General features: G+C 32.1%; 1 protein-coding gene and 1 non-coding gene across 3 annotated transcripts; one reads left to right on the top strand and one right to left on the bottom strand.

Moving 5' to 3' along the window:
- Positions 1-10,785: 10,785 nt before the first annotated feature.
- Positions 10,786-10,925, top strand: LOC149269928 (U4 spliceosomal RNA). Its single transcript, XR_016269573.1, has one exon. It is a non-coding gene; the product is annotated as a U4 spliceosomal RNA (small nuclear RNA).
- Positions 10,926-11,974: 1,049 nt separating this feature from the next.
- On the bottom strand, positions 11,975-18,953 carry GluRIIB (Glutamate receptor IIB). Of its 2 annotated transcripts, XM_089463897.1 has the most exons (14): positions 18,515-18,953; positions 18,332-18,412; positions 17,496-17,642; positions 17,372-17,434; positions 16,472-16,681; positions 15,716-15,927; positions 15,496-15,654; positions 15,271-15,429; positions 14,384-14,664; positions 14,137-14,326; positions 13,693-14,054; positions 12,659-13,089; positions 12,336-12,595; positions 11,975-12,278 (listed from the first exon to the last, which is right to left on the bottom strand). In XM_089463897.1, the coding sequence occupies exons 3-14, from the start codon at positions 17,617-17,619 to the stop codon at positions 12,093-12,095; spliced, it is 2,637 nt and encodes an 878-aa protein (XP_089320023.1). In that variant the 5' UTR covers positions 17,620-17,642; positions 18,332-18,412; positions 18,515-18,953; the 3' UTR covers positions 11,975-12,092. The 2 variants fall into 2 exon arrangements, with proteins under 2 accessions (XP_089320023.1, XP_089320022.1); XM_089463896.1 differs by lacking the exon at positions 18,332-18,412.
- Between the last annotated feature and the right edge of the window lie 362 nt (positions 18,954-19,315).

Raw genomic sequence — 19,315 nt, 5'->3', positions numbered from 1 at the left:
ACGCACGCGCGGAGTTGTTTGATCGAAGAGGCAAACGCACACAAACTAAATCATTTGGTTTGACTTACCTAAACATTACTTTCTTGAGCTCTCTTTATGCCCGGCTCTCACACCATTTGCCCTTTGCATGTGTATTAAGTGTAGTGAATTAAAATAACTGAATCTAAAGTAATTATCTCTCTCACTCACACCACTTTGCGCTCCATCTCTCGCTGTCGCTTCTGAGCACATGTAACGGGATCGCAAGCTCTGACATTTCGAGCAAAGCTGTTTTCTTATACATTGATACATCGTCCGTTTGAGTTCGTTCGGCAGGCAGCTTTCGATCTCGCCCTCTCTCTCTCTCTCTCTCTCTCTCTCTCTCTCTTTTACTTTCTATCTGTGCTGAGATTTTTGTTTTATTAAACACCTCTATTGAAATAGAGTAGACCGAATCGCTATTGCAAATGTATGTAACGAAAAGAGACAGTTGTATCAGTATTAAGAGGGTGTAATAAATGAGTATGCCAGAAATTGACGTAAACTATGCTAAAGTCCTTGCTTTTAAGAGAACTATATACATATACTGCTACAGCAGTATTCATTTGGTATTTATATTGGAGTAATACGAAGTTAGAATGCTAATAGCAGCAGACAGTTTAGCTCGACTACAACTACCTCTACCTGACGTTGGGCTCAACAGTTGAGCGCGGCTTAGTGTTTGAGTGAAAGTCGCCCTATATAATGGGCAGCAGCTGCAGCATTTCTTCAGTCGTCCAGGCCTGGTGGTGGTCAATCGTTCAGTGCAGTAAAGTAAAGTGTGTGTAAATATTTTATGATCGATCGCTAAGCATTAAAGGAAACACTTAGAAGAAATGCTTCGAAGAAATACTTCAAGGAAATACTTGAGGGAATTTGTAGAACTAAACGCCAAAACTTAAAGGAACTGCTTAAAGAAAATACTTAGAAGAAGTAATATGAGGAAATACCTAAAATAAATAATTAGAGGCTTTTGGTTAAATTTTTATTTATCTTAATTGAGCTTTATAAATAGTTCAAATTAATTGTTGGTATTAAAATTTGTGTTTACATTTATTTGAGAACCGTTAAACAATAATATTTATAAAAATATAAAATAATATGTAAATTAATTTAATAGTAGCCCTGCGGCTTGCTAATATGTTCCCAACCATTTTCCACGAGCATTGTGGACCAGTAAAACGACAACGTAGGGGAACAAAATGTGCCCACATATAAAGGCTGCTCCGCTTTGTGGTGAGTTTCTAACAAATCCAACACGCGCCCCAATTGAAAGATAACGACCCTCTTTAGACAAGGTGGCAAAACACAAGAATGAACCTTGCAGCAAAAAAGAAGTGAAAAAAAAAAAAAAAACAAAAGAACTGAAGCAAATGGAAAGCAGAGAAATATGCGCAGCCGCCAAGAAATAAAAAAAAAAATTAATTTCAAATATACCTACATATATACATATATGTATATATTAGCAATAATGTATATTGGTATAGTAGTCAAATTGTAATAGATATTCTATATATTAAGTATATATGATTATGCTGCATCTACTATTGTTATCGAGTTTTTATAGAGATAGAAGCTTTAAAAATAAATAAAAATTTGTCAAAATACCATTTCAATAGAGCTTTACATCGTAATATATTGGTGTATAAGTGTATTCCTCTGTGTGTATATATGTGAATATTTTTAGCTGTTTGTATGTGTGTGTGTGTGTCTGTTCACGACGCGCATTTATTTATTATTTAACAGCAACAACCTATCGCATGTTTTGCCCCATTTTCAATGTCTTCGCATTGGCGGCCCATTTTCGAGCTTCGGCAATTTCGCCGCCTTCATTCGTAAATATCTATGTGTGTGTGTGTGGGTGGGTGGTTGTGTGCGTGAGGCAATATCTATTACATCTGCTTATTTTATATAAGCATATTCTTATACGTTTTGTTTCTGTTATTAATTTTCGTGGCTTTTGGGAATAGGCGCAGCTGCGTCACGCATTCGATTTGCACTTGCCGAGCGACTCTTGGTTAAATTACGCATACGACGTGGTGTCTTAGACGTGCCTTAACACACATTGATTTGCATATGAAATGATTTAGCAATTGACTGAAAAAGTAAATGCTGAAATGACTGATAATTAAGACAAAGCCGAACTAATTATAAGCAGAGTTCATTTAGGTTATATTGTTTTAATATTTAACTATAGATTATCACAAAACCCTCAACTTTACGCAAAGATAAAATTTCACCAAAAATAGTTCTTTGTAGCTAACTTATTCATATTGATTAACATTTATTAAACAACAGTAAAAAATGTGCACATATAAAAAGAAATCTTGGGCTTACCATGTTTAATGTTACGTAATCTAAGTCTCTACTCCATATTATTTATTTATTTATTTAAGACTAAGCCAACAACAAACACATTCAACCTTTAAATAAACCATGTCAACCATAAAGATTTACTTACACCTGCATTAATATTCACCTTTGCGCTTTCAATTTCCCTTGGCATTATCCTAAAAATTCCCTTTCAACTAAATTCTGAGGGGTTTTAGCAACAACAATCAAAGTGTTTCAATTGAGCTTCGAGCTTCTTTGCAAACAGTGCAAAATAAGATTTTAGTATAAGTTGAATATGTAAAATTATTAGAACCACATACCTTACTGTAACTATAAAAAAAATAAAATAAAATAAACAAATAAAGAAATAATTCAATAAAGTAACTAAAATGAAAATGAAATTTATTCGTTTATTTCCAAGTGAACTTGAAATTTTGTAAGCCTTTAATTTGGCACAGATTTCGTATGAAATATTTATGGTTACATTTATAATTAATGCGGAAAATGAAAAGACTGCAATATGCAAAATACTTACCTATTAAATATATGCCCGAAATGCAGGCAATATTTTATTTTTCATTTTTCGACAATACTTCAAGCAGCTCAAGTGCCACTACTATGACACAATAAAAAATTGGAAATAAATATAAGAAGTTTAATTAAACGGATGAGGAGCTGAATACCCTTTCAAAAAAATATAAGACTTTTATTAGCGATTGGATTATTGTTTTTTTATTTAATTATTTAATTTATCTACTGACGATACAAATATACTGTCTTCTTCTTTTTATTTTATTTTATTTTTATTTTTTTTTAATTAATTAATAGATTTTTTATGTATTTTGCCCTTTTTAAAATATAGTCAAGATGCCAAAAATTAACTCAATTTATTAAAGGTGTAAAAAAAAAAAAAAAAAAAAAAAAAAAAAAAAATCAAATATTTTATACTGAAAATTTATATATTGGATTAAATTATACTTATGTAAATATATTTAATAATAATACTACTAAATTATTTTAAAATTTGATATAAAATAAATCATAATAAATCAAATAAAATAACTGTAAAATATTATTGGATTTTAGGCACATAAGGGTATATTATACAGTAATTCTCTCTTGAAAATAAAAAATCTAGAGCTTGATAGAAGTCTGTTTCGAAGTAAATGCATATGCTCTATGCTAGTGTATTTAAAATTGATATGGCAATTGCTGCCATTAAATTGAATTTCAATCTACAAATCAATTAATATATTACTTATATACATACATAAATAAATGCAACAAACGAGCTGAAAAAAGTGTTTGCAAGTGCAAAGTTTCAACAAGAAATTTTCATTAAAAAACCAATTGCAGCTGAAAAGTCAGTGAGAGAATCAGAGAAGATGAGAAAGGGAGAGAGATGGCGGGAATGCAGGTATTTCTCTGTAGTGTCTGTCACTTAAAATTTTAGCTTGCGGTCTACAACTCTAGTTTTTCTACGCCCCTCTCTCTCCCTCTCTCTCACACTCACTCTCTATCTCTCTCTCTCCTTCCTTAGACTGGACAACACGTTGACATTGACTCGAAAATCAAATCAATTTTGCAATACAGGCTATTGCCTATGCCGATGTGGAATCAGAGCTGCGGACTGCCATCCAGCATTTGGGCTATGCGAGAGGCTGGCGGGTGACTGTTGTAATGCCGTAAATTGAATTCAATTAATACGTTTGTAAATGTCATCAGAGAGTGCCAAGTGCCAACTTCTGACTATCGACTGCCGACTGCAGACTGCCGGCTGGTTGTTGGCTGTGGCCCTCATCTGTAACTGAACATGGAGCTGCAACTGCATTTCCGTTTTGGCCAAATGATTTACACTCCTGCGTGCCGAATTTCCAAAAAAAAAAAAAAAAAAAATGAATGGAATTCTGAACTTGTGCCCAGCAACTGCCCTTCGATATATGTTTTAGTTTGGTTTGGGCCTACACATCTAGGCTTTAGTGCATGCAAACCTTAATTGAATTGGCTTGGTGAAGTATTGTGCTCGACCATGTCTATAAAAGTTATTTTTGACAGTTTTCTGTTTGGAGTGGGATTGAGTAGCAGCAGCTCTATAGAAGCTATTTATTTAAACAAATATTGTGTTTAAATAAATAGCTAAACAATGAGGTAAAACGATTTTTTTTAAGTATATATATTTTCACTATTTATTAAAACAGAAATTTTAATAAGCATAATAGGTACTAATAATTGCTTAAAATATAAATATTATTATTATTTTGTAACTAAATAGTAACTACATAGATAGTAATAATTATAATATATAATTTTTTAATTTATAATAATAATATATAATAATATATATAATAATATATAATAATATAATAATAATATATAACTTTATAATTCATAATTTCTTGCTTATTAAATATTTGATTTTTAAACCTTTTTTTAAAATTTTTTTTATATTCAATTATTTATTAAAGTTAATAATATAACTGCACTTGAAATTATTTCAAAAGAATTTATAATCAATATTTTCGCTTAATTCTAATAAATATTATTTATTTATTTTTTTTAAATATGATATAATTTTTTAATTTTAATTTTTAAGAAAATCAATCATCGAACTTTGCATGAAACTCTCTGAAAACTTTCTTGCTTTATTTATTGCTAAGACGGTGAAAACAATATAAATTGAAATTTGTAAAAAGTATAAATGTATACACCCAATAAAAAATATTCATTATTTGCATATTTGACTTTGTATTATTAAATTAATCCCATCGAGTTGAGAGCTTTTTATTTCTTGCATTTCTTCAACTTCAATCGAATCTCTGTGTGTGCATCTCTCCTGTTAATATTGTAGGCATTGCTAAACGCCTCAGCTGCTTCTATTCCATACATAGATACAAATTGTATGAATGACAAATTAACTACCTAAGCTCTACCTGGGCTGATGTAGGCATAGAATTAGCCAAAAGTTAGATGAGACTAGAAAGAAGTTAAGGCTCTGGATTACCCACACGTCACATATATTTGAATGTATATGTTGTTAAATTTTTGTATTCAATTTTTACAAGTGTCACTTATTCTCTCTCTCTCTCTTTTTTCGGCTAAAAGCAAAACTTTTGCACAGATCCTTGAAAATACATTTATCACACTCCATGACCTGAATTTTTGTTATCTAATTGATTTTGTGATAAATATATGTATTTATATATGTCTGTTTGTGTGTGTGTGTGTGCACACATTTGTACGTAATTAATTAGTGGCTAACAGGCTAGTGTGCCACATATCTCCATATCCAAACAGAACATTTTCGGGGCCAAAATCGACGAACCGAATCCAAGAGAGCCACCAAAAGCCAACAAACTGTGGCCGCAATTAATTTTTCGTGCAAATTTAACACGCAAATCGCGTAAATAATCAAAAATTAGATCACAACAGCTGCTGGTTGTGCAGTGCCATACACTGCCACGCCCCCTTGCCCCATTCGCTCACTGCCATCCTGCTGCTACAGCAAAGCCCCCGCAATGGCAGTGATTGCGGCGAGTTGTCAGGGTTTGCTTAGAGCTCGTGCGGCGTGGCCCGTTCTACAGTCATGAAACAATAATGTCCACAAATTGACGCCACAAGCTGTTGGTTCAATGAGAGCATACACACACACACACATGCACACACATGCACACACACACACGCACACATTGGCTAGCTGCGTCTGTTGCACTTCCTCTGTGGCGCCATATTGAATTTGTGCCCGGTGCCTAGTCTCTGTGCTCGAGGGCCTCATTTCTGCGTCCTGTTTTTATTTGCCTGCTTGTTTTCTGCTGGTTAGCTGGCTGATTTTCAAACTAAAGCTGACGTTGACGCTGGAGCTGGCGCTGGAGCTGCAGCTGGCGCTGGCGCTGTAGCCTCGCATGTTGCTAACGAAAATACAAGCAAACATATTGCCTGCCTCGCCAGCCAGGCTCGCCAGCCTGCCTCGACTGCCTGCCTATTCCGGTGGCAAGTGCTGCTCTGGCCTGGCCCACGGCTCGGCTACTTGTTGTTTAAAATGCATTGTGGCTCCGTTTCCAGTCTGGCGTTGCGTTTCGCTTCGGCATTTTTTGTTTTTGGTTTTTTCCTGTGCAATTTTCAATGCATTTTTAAGTCTCGCATATTGGGCAGCGCTAAAGTCAAAGCTGCAAACATTGTGATGCTGTTGATCTACTTGCTATTTGCTCTGCATCCAAATTGTGTGGTTCGAGTCGTATACGTAATATTTACGTTGGCTAAACTAAAATTTTGTTAGAAAATTTGTGGCATTATTTATTTTAAAGCCACAGAAAATGGATTAATTTTAATAATAACATAAGTTTATTTGAATAAAATGTAGACTACAGGCAGAGGCTTGTATTTGTGTAAACTAAACAATTTTATACTTACATTGTTTGCAGTTAAGCGAATCAGTTGATTTTGCGTCTTGTATAAGAACAAAAAAATTAAATACACTTACAATATTATTATTAAATTTAATTTATTAAATTTAATATTTTATACTCTGCACAAAAAAAAATAAAACCTTTTTATCATTAACAAATTTAAGAATAAAAAAAAATTAGGTAAATAAAAAATGAGTTATATGAAATGTAAAAAAATATATATAACTATATTAAAGAAAAATTTCAACTAATATATAAGCTAAGGACCGAAAAAAAAAAAAACATTTTTTTAAACAATTTAAAGCAGCATAAGTGTAAAATTTAAATGTTAATTAGGAATTAAATGAATCTAGTTAGTTATTTAATATAAAATAAGGTTGTGTAAGGATCATAGATGATCCGAATGAAATATCTTAGCAATAAATATATATTTTATTTTATAAATATTTTAGCTAAATAATTATTAAGAAAGCTTTCAAACAATACCCTCTAATACTTGAAAAACTAATTTTTGTTTAATATATATTTATAAATACTTACAAATAAACTTACTCTGTGAGTCACATTATGCCTGCATCATAGGTATGGTATCTTTTGTTCACATACCTAAATTAAATATATGTACATAAATTATAAGAGAATTATTTAAATCCTTTTACGCATTAGCTCAGTAAATGCCTGATGAATTTATTAATTTAATTCAAAAAATCTTGCTTTTCACACATAACATTTTCAGCATACACTCCAAACGTTTTACCATTCAATATTACAAATTAAAAATAAAAAAAAAATAATAATAAAAATGATATAAACTTTCAGTAAACAAAAAAAAATGATTTTCTATTTAACAGCAGCACTTCCATTTAATTTCCAGGCTCCAGTGACAGTTCACTTTATTTTCTGTCCATACGCTCGTCTCGAACTTTCAACCAATTAGCACAATAATAGCTAGAAATGTTTCATAAAACTTGCATGCCAGACTAAAAATAACAATTAAAATTTCATACACAAATGCAAAACACAATAAAACAATTTGCGGTTTTTTTGTGAAACATATTTTGCGAATGCAAAAGAGATGCATGTGCACAAAATATCACACAATGTGGTTAAATAACTAAAAACAAAAGCAACAACAACAATTAAACATAATCAAATCAGGAAAAAATAAATGTTTATAAAAAGCAAATGGCAATGCAATTTCATCTAACCAACTGCCTGATGCCTGTCATGGTTAAAAATATATATATATTGAGTTTTGTTTAAATTAAATGTTGACGGATTATAGTTTTATTTTAAACAGAATAACAGTGATAATATTGCATATAATTTGTGCGATTTAAAAACAAAAATAAAAAATAAATAGGTAACATATAATATAATCAAATATATTTATATAAACAATATAAATAGTTTAATAATGAAAATGAAACAAAACACTAGGAGGAGATTACATCTATCGCTGATTCTTTTATTTTATTTAATATTTCATATCATGAGCATTGTTATAACATATTCTTATTAGAACAATATAGAATACTGTTATAAGTCTTACAAATTATTTATTAGCTCTGTACTGCATTGATTGATTATTGATGGAATTTGATCTGAATTATCTATTATTTTTATTCTTGTCTTCTCTTTTTCTATTGACAGCATCATGGTTAAATATCGATATCATTAGAGTTTAAATATCTGTTGGTAACTATAATTCCTATTAGCCTAATACAAATTTTATATATTTTTTTATACATATTTGACCTTTGCGAGAAACCGATATACTCAATTTACTCCTTGAACGAGCAAAAAAAAAGGTGAAAAATCGTCCGAGTTTGAGGTTAACCCAGCTGAAGCAAGTCGGAAACAGTTCACTAGCTCTCGCTCTCATGCTGTCTCTCTTTCACTTTCTCTTTTTCAATAGCCATCTCCCACTCACGCACTGCCTACAAAGTGTTTTTCTCCCCTTTTTTTATTGGTGCCTCATGTTTATGTTGTCAGCCTGTTGTTGTTCTTGTTGTTGCTTTTTTTTTTTTGTATTTTCTTCTCTTTTTTTTTTTGGCTGTGTAATCGAGTCAATTGTTTCCGCTTCGACGATGAGGCAATCGACTGCGTCTGTTTTTATGGGTTCGGCTTTGGTCTGGGTTTGGGTTTGGTTTTTCAGTTTGTGTTTTCTTATTGTTGCTGTTGTTGTTGTTGTTTTATGGTGTTGATATTGGCTACATCCGTTTAGAGAGAGAAAAAAGTTTTCGTCTTTTTTTTTTTTTTTTTTTGCTTTCTTTTGCGCTGGCGGGCGTTTTTGACATGGGCTAATAAGCTTGTTTTCGGTCTGTCATTTTTTGACAGAGATGCGAAACACTTGTATTGCAAAGCCAGATTGCTCATTTAATGGGCTTTTAGTTTGGTTCTGTGCAAGGGCATTACCTTTTGATTAAATCCTTTAAGCGGAAAATTTCTTCGAAATAGGGTCTATGATGTGTGTAAATTATAAATGAAGGTAGTATGTTTCAAAAAACTATAATCAACATAATTGATTGCATATCATAAAATTAGTCCACATATTATATGTATATTTGCTATATATTTTTTCAGTTCTGCTATACTTTTCTCTAAATTATTATTCGTTATTATATACATTTGCAGTACGCATACTTATATATACTTAACTTAGCTCTTTAATTGAATATATGTATAATTATTATAAGATGTACATATAACTAATAACCTAATCAAATAAATTAAACTCTAAACTCTATCCTTAATTATTATTTATAATGCATTTATTTATTAAGATATATTTTATATATATATATATATATATATATATATATATATTTTTTTTTTTTTTTTTTTTTTTGTATGTATTATAAAAATATTCCTATTAGAATTTAAAAAAATTTTTTGTATAGACGCTAAAGGCCTTTGTTGATCTGGCTTCAAACCTTGTTATTTATAATTAATTCATATATTTTATATACAAATTCTACGATATATAGCACTTCTATATAATTTTTAAATTTTTCACATTCTTCTAAAGACAATAACCAAAAATCTATTTCTTTTAGTCCACAAGCACATAGACCAAGGACAACTTATAGTTTAAGCAATACAATAATATGCTTGACTTCAATTTCATTTTATTTTCGCCAGTCTAATTTTTATGACTTGATTCACAATCTGCCCAAAATTTAAGGCCCACTCATTAAGATTCCTCTTTGGCCACTTGGCGCGTCTTTTGTTGCCAATTGGACGTTAACTGGGCGACATAATTAACCCTTATTTGCGCACTTTATGGCCCGCACCATAAAATGGCAATTTAAATTACAAAGCACAAAGTAAAGGAGTTTTTTGGCCATTGGGTAAATGTTGTACAATTTGTTTATAGGCATCGAATGCGGCTTGAGCAAGGCGCCAAATTGGCAGACAAAGAAAGAGAAGAAGAAGAGAGACAAACATAAAAGTCGAAGCTCAGCTGAGCATCGGCTTTAAGGCAAATTGTGGTACGTTGTGGCCCTTAAAGCAGCTTACAATTTGAACGCATTGTGGACAAGCCGCTTAACTTGCATAATCCAAATATCTGGCCAACAACGCACTGCAGGCTCTTGACCCCTTTCCGATCCAAATTTTCTTGTTGTTGATTTTTTTTTTTTTTTTTGTCATTTTTGTAGGTAGTTCCCAAACGGCCATCAAAGTTGAATGCGATTGCGTGTCTCATGCGGGCAGCGGTCATCATCGAGTGTAGAGCGTAGAATTGCTTCTTAGGTCATAAAATTTCAATAGCTAGGGGTACGAGTGTGGCCGGCCAGCCCCGATAGAGCTTTTAAATTTCACAGCGTCTAGGGTGCGCTGACATTGTCAGCAATGGAGTTGAAACTGGTCGAGCAATAAACCGGTTTAGGCTTTTATGGGCCTTCGTTAAAGCTACGGTCCGTGCCACCCTTAAAGCGCACAATTTTTTTCAATTTTCAACAAGAATTCTCAACTTGTTAAGTCAATCAGAGCATATATATCTGAAAAGGGTTTCTGATCTCATCACAACCTTGCGCTGTGGCAATATCGCAAACAATGAGGTGACAACCGAGTTGCGATTATTGCTAGTTGAAAACTTTAACCAATAACTCGCCCTCTGTGAGCCACGCTCACACTGAGGCAATTTTTTTGATGACTCGAAAGGGTCGATTATGAAATAAATGTACCAAATGTAGTGGAATCTAAGTAACATTTACTTATCTACTGGATTTCATTGTTGTGCATGTATGAAGCAATTGAGAGCTAAGACAACTTGTCTCTGCAGAGGCAGACTAAGAGATAGCTTGAGCTTCAATTCATGTACCTTAAGCCATTTTAAGGAAGTAGAGTAAGTTTCTTGGAAACTAGAGTATAGCTATTTCATTGACATGCCCTATAAATTATAAGCTATAATATAAGCTTTTAAAGCTTATTAAGAGTTAAAGTTAACTTTAAAGAGTTAAAAAATGATCTCAGAGACATTTTCAGAAATATGCACCAAAACAGCATATATCCATTTTGCATGTACACCTGCTTAAGAATATATAGATATATAGAATAGAATTTATAGAATATAATGTTAATGATATTTGCCAAGCTGCCATACAAAATTTTTATACCCTAAATTTTCATTCTCAAGTCCAGCTTCTAAAAATAAAATGTTATTAAAATTTGTAATTTTTTCTCTAATAATATTTTTTTCATGATTTTCTAGTATTTTTTATTTCTTAGCTAGTTTCTTTTTTAGTTACTTTATCTATATTTTCCGTGTTCTTTATATACTCTTGAATAATTTGTTTTCACTATTATTCATTAATATGAAAATATCTCCTGCGGCTTTTCAATTTGATTGACTTTTTTATGCCACGTATATTATACCTGTCACGAAATTTAATCATTGTCCAAATTGACATATTTTAAATACACTTACACACAAAAAAAAAAATAAAAATAAAATAAAATAAAATAAAAATATTATTGATTTGAAAATTTCTAATCTGTTTTTTTTTTCGTTTTCATTAATTTAGTCTTCATTGCCATAATCATTATTATTCGCATTAATTAGATTTTTTTTTCAGTTTCAGCGCTTTTATCACTTAAAAAAATAATAATAATAATACAAAATAACTGAATTAAAGCAAAACCCTGAACTTCACTTCGCAAAATGAATATTCTTAGTATAACGCTATAAAAATTCATAGTTTCCATATATATTAATTTTAAGACTCCCAGTTCAATTCACAAATTTCAAATTCACAGTTCTTAATAATATTTTATTATATTTTAACAATTACAAATGCTATTTGTATGAATGTTGCAAGCGTTCAGTGCTCTCTACTCCGATCTATTTTTCGATTTTTTCTTCTTTTTCACGCTGGCCGTGCTGGACAAGGGTCCCAGAGATGAGTAGCCCGTCGACGTTGAGTCGCGACTCTCGCGATATGTGCGCAAGGGTTTGCGATTCAGCCAAACACGCAAGAGAAAGTTCAGTTCGCCCTTCAAGGCCACCATGGGCTTTATCTGTAGAAAAGAGAATATCATGAGTCTATATGTGGAGTTGATTATTATCTATCTTACCCTTTCTTTAAACGCAATGCGATGCACGTGCCACAGAAACTCTCCGATGCCGATGACAAAGGAGATGAGTACGCCCACGATGAGCACCACGAACAGACCCCCCACAGCATCCATATCGAACTGGCCATCATCGTTGACCGTTCCGCCGGATTCACACGTCGTTTCATTATTATTAAACCACTTGCTCTTCAGATTATATAGAACACCGCGCTCGCTCAGCTTCAATATGCCCACACTAAGGTTCGATCGGAAGTGGGCATCTAAAGAGATCGTTTTTCAATTAAAGATCTGTCTGAAATTCTATCTAGATTCTCTCCACTCACTCAATGGCACCGCAATGCCGTAGTGCTTCTCTCCGAAACTCTCGCCGATCTGTGTGAGCTCACAATTCCGTTGCACGTAGTACTGCAGATTGGTGGTCTCCATGAGGAAGGCGTAAGTGCCGCGGCTCACCTTCACACGATCCACGCCCTCCTCGTTGTTCTTTGTGAAGGCATCCGGCTTCAAGGACAACATCTTATTCCAAGCCATACGATTTTCGGTATCGTTCGATTCGGAGAAATAAACTGATGTCGCGCCGCCGCGTATCGTCCCAAACTTTACTTTATTCTGATCGATCAGATCGTGCAACGAGGCTATATTTCCCGTCATCTTCGAGGACGTAATGAAGGCAGCTAAACTAGCAATGTAAGTTTGCGAGATAAGCAGCGCAAAAATCCACCAGAAGGCAGTCAGTAGACGCATGGGAAGTCCTCTGTAACGTAGAGGAAAATAATTATAATTGAATTTAAAAAACAGAAATCAATAAATTTCAAATCAAATCAAAGTACATATAAAGAAAATGTATTACAAATAAAAATAAAATAGAATAAATGCAGAAAATTTATTGATTAAAGCTCATATGAAAAATATTTAGAAGTTGCAAACAAATTAAAATATTGATAAAATAAAAAGCAATAATTAATAAAATAAAATTAAATTAAATTAAAATAACAAATAAATTTATTAAATATAATAAACATAAACACTAAAAATAAAATTGTAATTAATCCAAATATTAAAGTAAAACTAAACTATAAAATTTAATTCTTAAAAAAATAAAAAATTAACTTTTATTAATATAAATAAAAAAATACAAATAGAAATAAAATTAAAAAATAAAATATCAATAAATAATAAAATAAAACTAAACAAAATTAATTATTTAAAAAATTAAAAATTCTAAAAAATTGTAAGTATTAAAGTATCATTAAAATACAAATTTTAATAAAACATAAAAAAAAATAAAATAAATAAAAACAATTTAAAATGAAATAAAAAAGAATTATAATAATACTAATAAAATAGATCAACCCACCTGGGCAACAGATCACAGCCCTGATTGAGTATGGAGCCCAGCACCAGCCACATGGTGTTGTGCAAATGCCAGATGTTTTCACGCTCCTGCTCACGCCGCTCATTTACCACAGGCGCCTCCCATTCGCAGGGATCCATGCGCCCGGCCAATATCAGGGCCATTGCCGTTACCAGCATGGCAACCATCACGTAGAGCCAAACGTCCACACCGTAGGGATTGAGAAAGCCATAAATATCGGCCTGGGCCGGAGGCTGCTTATAAGACAAAATGCTAATGCCCAGCTGCATAAATGGCACCGTAAAGTCCACCACCGTGCGACGGGCCTGAGTAATGGTCAAATCACAGATGCCAATCTGTGCATTCTGTGCGGATGCGAGAGTCGAGAGTGATTAGTGATTAGACATTGATTTAAATGTTAATGCTCATTCGAGTGCACACACTCACATTGTCAATTAGCTGCCTGATTATGCCATCCCATTCATCGGTGGCCGCATCGTAGCTGCCGTATTTGTTATCCCTCACCGGTTCGAAAACGAAATCAAATTTGCATTCCCTTGCCAGCTCGTAGATCAAGTCGACCGCATAGCCCTCGAAACGTTCATTGCCCTCGAAGTGCACGCCTTCCGGCTCCTTACTTTTGAGATGTGCACATTTATTTAATATTCAAATCTAATAATGAAGCCATACGAACCGCCAGCTGAAATAGGGCTTGCCCACTCGAGTGGCCACTGTATATACGACGGGCTTACGCGAGAAATCCTCTTTGTTCTCCAGACGTCGCTGTTTCATCGCTTGCGTGGAATTCTCTCGGATCGTCTCGTAATCGACCAGCTGAAAGTCTTTGTTCCAGATGTGCGTCACCCGATCAATGATCGGATTGTAGACCTCCAGGTTGAAGTCCTCGCGTTGCCCATCCGGTGTCAATTGCAATCGCTGGGTTTTATAGGGTGGCTTTACTTGCTTCGGTGTAAGCTACAAAATGGAGTTTTAGACATAGAAATAATATTAATAAAAAATATTTTTTTAAATTATACAAAAAATATAAATAAAAATAAAAATTAATAAAAAAAAATTAAATTAAATTGAAGTAAAAAAAACGAATCTATAAAAAAATTGAAATAAAACTTAAGTAAATCGAATTAAAATTAAATTAATAAAACTACGTTTACTTAATTACTAAAAATATAAAAATACAAATAAAATAAAATAAATACATCTTATATACAAATCATATAAAATTAAATAGCTATTATTAGTAAAATTATCAATATAAATAAATATATATTTGGAATATATACATTAATATTTTTAATTTTAATTTTTAATATTAAGTTTAAAAATATTTCTTAATGATTAAATTACTGTACTTTATTATAAATTAAAATGCAAGCAAAACTAATTTTTTATAATTTTAATTTAAAATAAAGTAAAATAATTTAATCATTAAAAAAACTTTAACTTAATATTAAAAACAAAAATTAGAAATATTAATATAATTATTAATTCAAATATACAATAAAACGAATAATGTATATAAAGTCGATTATAACGAAGCTTCAAAGATGTTTCATTTCTTACCTCCTTCATCTGCTGCACTAAGAGTGGTCCTGGCTGCCAAAAGCCACGCCCACAGCTGAACTGTGGCGTATAGAAACCAGGTTTCTGACTCAATTGCAGTACAGCATTGTAGAAGAGGACGACGGCATCATAGACAAGTTGAGAGCTCAACGAGGAGAACTATTAAGAAATGGTATAACCTTAATAAAAATCCCTAATTTTTATTCAAGTATACTATAATCATACCCGATTATCGACTTCATAATCAAAAACATCAGTTTCATCATGAACAGGAGGTGGAACGTAGGATCGAATTCGGACAGCTTTGACGGAAACGGAGAATTCACGTGAGTAAAACTGATCAATGCGACTCGTGTGTGTATTCAAGTCGGTGAGAAAGAGATTCTGAAGAATGGTATATAGAGAATATGAGCAAATCTTTATGTTATCAAATCAATTTACTCACATTAAGAGAGCCCGTCATATTGAAACCGATCGAGGCATTGATGACCTCCACCAATATATCGGGAGGACAATCGAGCAGCACGAATTTCTCACGCGCATTGCTGATGCGTTTCCAAAGTATGCGATAATCATCGCCACGCTGAAACTCCTGCAGCTTAATGCCGGTTTTATGTACCTGCTTCCATGCAAAAATGTGCTGCAATCGTGCGAGATCTAAAGTTCAAATTATATTAATTATGATGAGCGAATAAAATAAATACAAAATTTAGATAAAAATGAAAATAGCATAAATATTAATAAAGCTTAAGTTAAAAATTTATAAGATGAAAAAAAAATCAGTGGAATATAAATATTAAATTTAACTTGAGTATTATATTATACAAATATATTAAATAAGTATAAAAAATAATATAAATACAAATATTAAAATGTGTTGGGAATTGATTCTTTTTAATAAAAATAAAATACATTTATATAAATATATATGAATAAAAAAAAAAAAAAAAAAAAAATTAATAAATTATTAATAAATATGTTATACCATGAAAATTATTTTAAACATATTTTAGCAGAACAAAATTAAAAACCAATGATAAATAAATAAAATGAAATGAGTCTTTAATTCATATATCTAGCATTTTGGACTTGATATATCTTAGAGTAATATTGTATATTTTTATTATATTTTAATTATTATTATTTTATTTTAATTTATTATAAACTTGTCTCAGCTTGATTTCTAATCGAATTTACTTACGCGTGTCTCGTTCATAGGCAATCGTGAATGATTTCCAATCGAATTCCTTGCTGCGCAATATATCCGATAGAGCTGTCGATATAATCAGCTCTGAGGGCGCCACATTGATCGTCAGCTGATGATTGAGACGCTCCCGCGCTGATTGCTGTGGATGCCAGTCGAATTGCAGATGCGGAATGCCCGTCATGTTGCACAGAACCTCAACGATATCTGAAAAGCACATACACACACACACACGCATACAGATCGAATTGATCTAAAAAATGTATATTTTTGTATAGAATGACTTGGCGAACTAACAAAACACACAATGAAAGTGCCGAGCAAAACAACGCAATGAAATATAAACGATTGGCATTAGGCTGGCAACGGGCCAATAAACCACTCGTAAGTGTCCCATTTGTATATACACTCGTATATATGTATGTATGTATGTATATAGAGTAGATATAGCTGGCGAGCCGTGTCGTTTATTTACTGCAAAAATATTTGTTTGGGCCAATTTGATGCGAAACATCAAGAATCATTAACGAGGTTAGTGGCATAAATTGCTCTCTCTCTCTCTCTCTCTCTCTCTCTCTCTCACTCGGTCACTCACACTCTCTCGCTCTCTCTCTCTCTCTCTCTCTCTCACTCTCGCTCTCTCTGCCTCCCTCTCTGTTTCTTTCTATAACACTCCCCCACTCCCTCTCTCTCTCTCGCTATCACTTTCTTTTTATATAAACACACATGTGATTTGCTTAATCTCTGAGAACTACAACAAGCTGAACAACAACAACAATAGGCAGTCGCCCTCCTCCTGCCAGACATAGTTTTATGACGTTGATTTTTTGTTTAAAAATAATTGAAACTTTTAGCCGCGCTGCCAGAGCACATGAATGGTTAAGTAAGTTGACTTACCGCTGGTTGTCTTTGAACTTGGTCCCAAAATAGCAGCAACACCATTGCCAATCATGTCGCAGGCTATAGAAAATCATCGATATAATATTTGAATATTTCAAATATTGTTTATAATAAAACTCACATAAATCCTGCAGCACGATGCTATCATCGATAGTCACATAGTGCTTGATTGCTTCCAATTGCAGCTCGGGCATCAAAGCATTTACTTCCTCCACAGCCGCATCGAAGGCCTCAGCCAAAGCCATTTCGGAATCAAAGAAAATTGCGCCTTTATAATGAATATGAAATACATATAGAAATATATAGTATAGGCAAATTCTATGCAAAATTAAAAAAAAATAAAATAAAATAAAAAAAAAATAAAAATAAAAAAAAAAAATTAATATAAAAATGAAATCTTTATAGTTTCCCAAAAATATTTTATGCAAACACAGAATGATTCAACTTTTTTGTCTAGTCGAAGTTTATATACAAAGGCAATGCAAAAGCTTTTTTATAGGCTTTATATGTAAATCGATAGACTAAACAATGTAAAGTTAATTCAACTTAATTATACTAGACATGAATAATATACCTACAGTTACATATTTCTTCTACTATATATGCAGCTCTACAGAAATAATCTATGAAAAGCTATGTAGAATTTTTTTTAGAATTTTTCATTTAACTCCGATTTTTTCCTTTTTATTAACAATTAATTTGCTTAATTACAAAAATTCTTAATTAAATGAAATTCATTTAGTAAAATTAATTCTACCAAGAATAGAAATCATCAATAAATTTATGTTTATTATTATCATTTATTTATTATCATTTAAATATAGGTAAAAGAGTAGGGGAATAAAATTATTCTTGTATATATATATACATACATATATAAACATATATTTTTTTATTTTTTTATTTATTATTATTATTTTTTTTTTTATTTTTTTTTTTTTTTTGCTAAAAATTTACCTATAAAAACTGAAGAGAAGAGAAGAAGAAGAAGACAAGATAAACAAAATCAGATCAAAGTTTACGGCTTTTTGGGAATATCTGTATAAATATTTATATGAGATTTTTCGGTTTTGCAATTTGTCTTAGAATATAATTTTAATATTATATTTTTATATTCATAATAATATAATTAAGGTTTACCAATTTTAATGACCAAGACATCACCATTATTTGCCGCGCTGCCCAAGACGAGGGCGGCCAAAGCCAGGAACTTTAATAGAAACATATTTATATAGCTAAACTCAAATTAGCATTACTACATTTACATTATTTATTTATTTTGTTTGTATATATTTTTTATGTATGTCAAATTGATATGTTTATAGTTAACATTTTAATTTTTATATAATGCGATGCACAAGAAAAACACTTCACAATTCACTTTATTCACATGCATGCACAAAGATACATATAAATATGTATCACTATATATATATATCTATATATATGTTTATCAAATATAAAAACAAAACGAGCGTAAAAAATATTCCATGAAATGACGACAGCACCAAATGGAAGCCAATCGATGCCAACTGGGCTCTGGTCGGAGGCGCTGCTCACGAGGCACTGAGCCAGCTAAAAATTTTAAGAAATCTTTCGAACACATTTTGTTTTGTTTTTGGAAAACGGCAAACAACGAAATGCGAGTGCTGCTTATTTTAGCAGACATTTCTTGGTTGGGAGAGAGAGCCATTTGTTTTATGGACAAGTCAACCAAATTGGTGGACCTAATATGCTTTCTAGGCCACACAGACTATGGCATCAGCTGCTGCCCACTGGAAATGAGACAGCTGAAATATGAAAATCTAGCGTGTCTATAGCCCACGCAGCACGCCGTGTAGGGTGTAGCGGCATCGCAACAACAACAACAACAACAAAGAGGAAAGAAAAACAACACAAAATGGTGGGCGGTAAAAAAAAAGCTATATAGAATTTCTATAT

Source organism: Drosophila arizonae, chromosome 3 (assembly GCF_054131065.1).
Source record: "Drosophila arizonae isolate 15081-1271.41 chromosome 3, UAZ_ARI_1.0, whole genome shotgun sequence".
NCBI classification, from domain to species: domain Eukaryota; kingdom Metazoa; phylum Arthropoda; class Insecta; order Diptera; family Drosophilidae; genus Drosophila; species Drosophila arizonae.
This window is presented reverse-complemented; position numbering and strand designations above follow the sequence as displayed.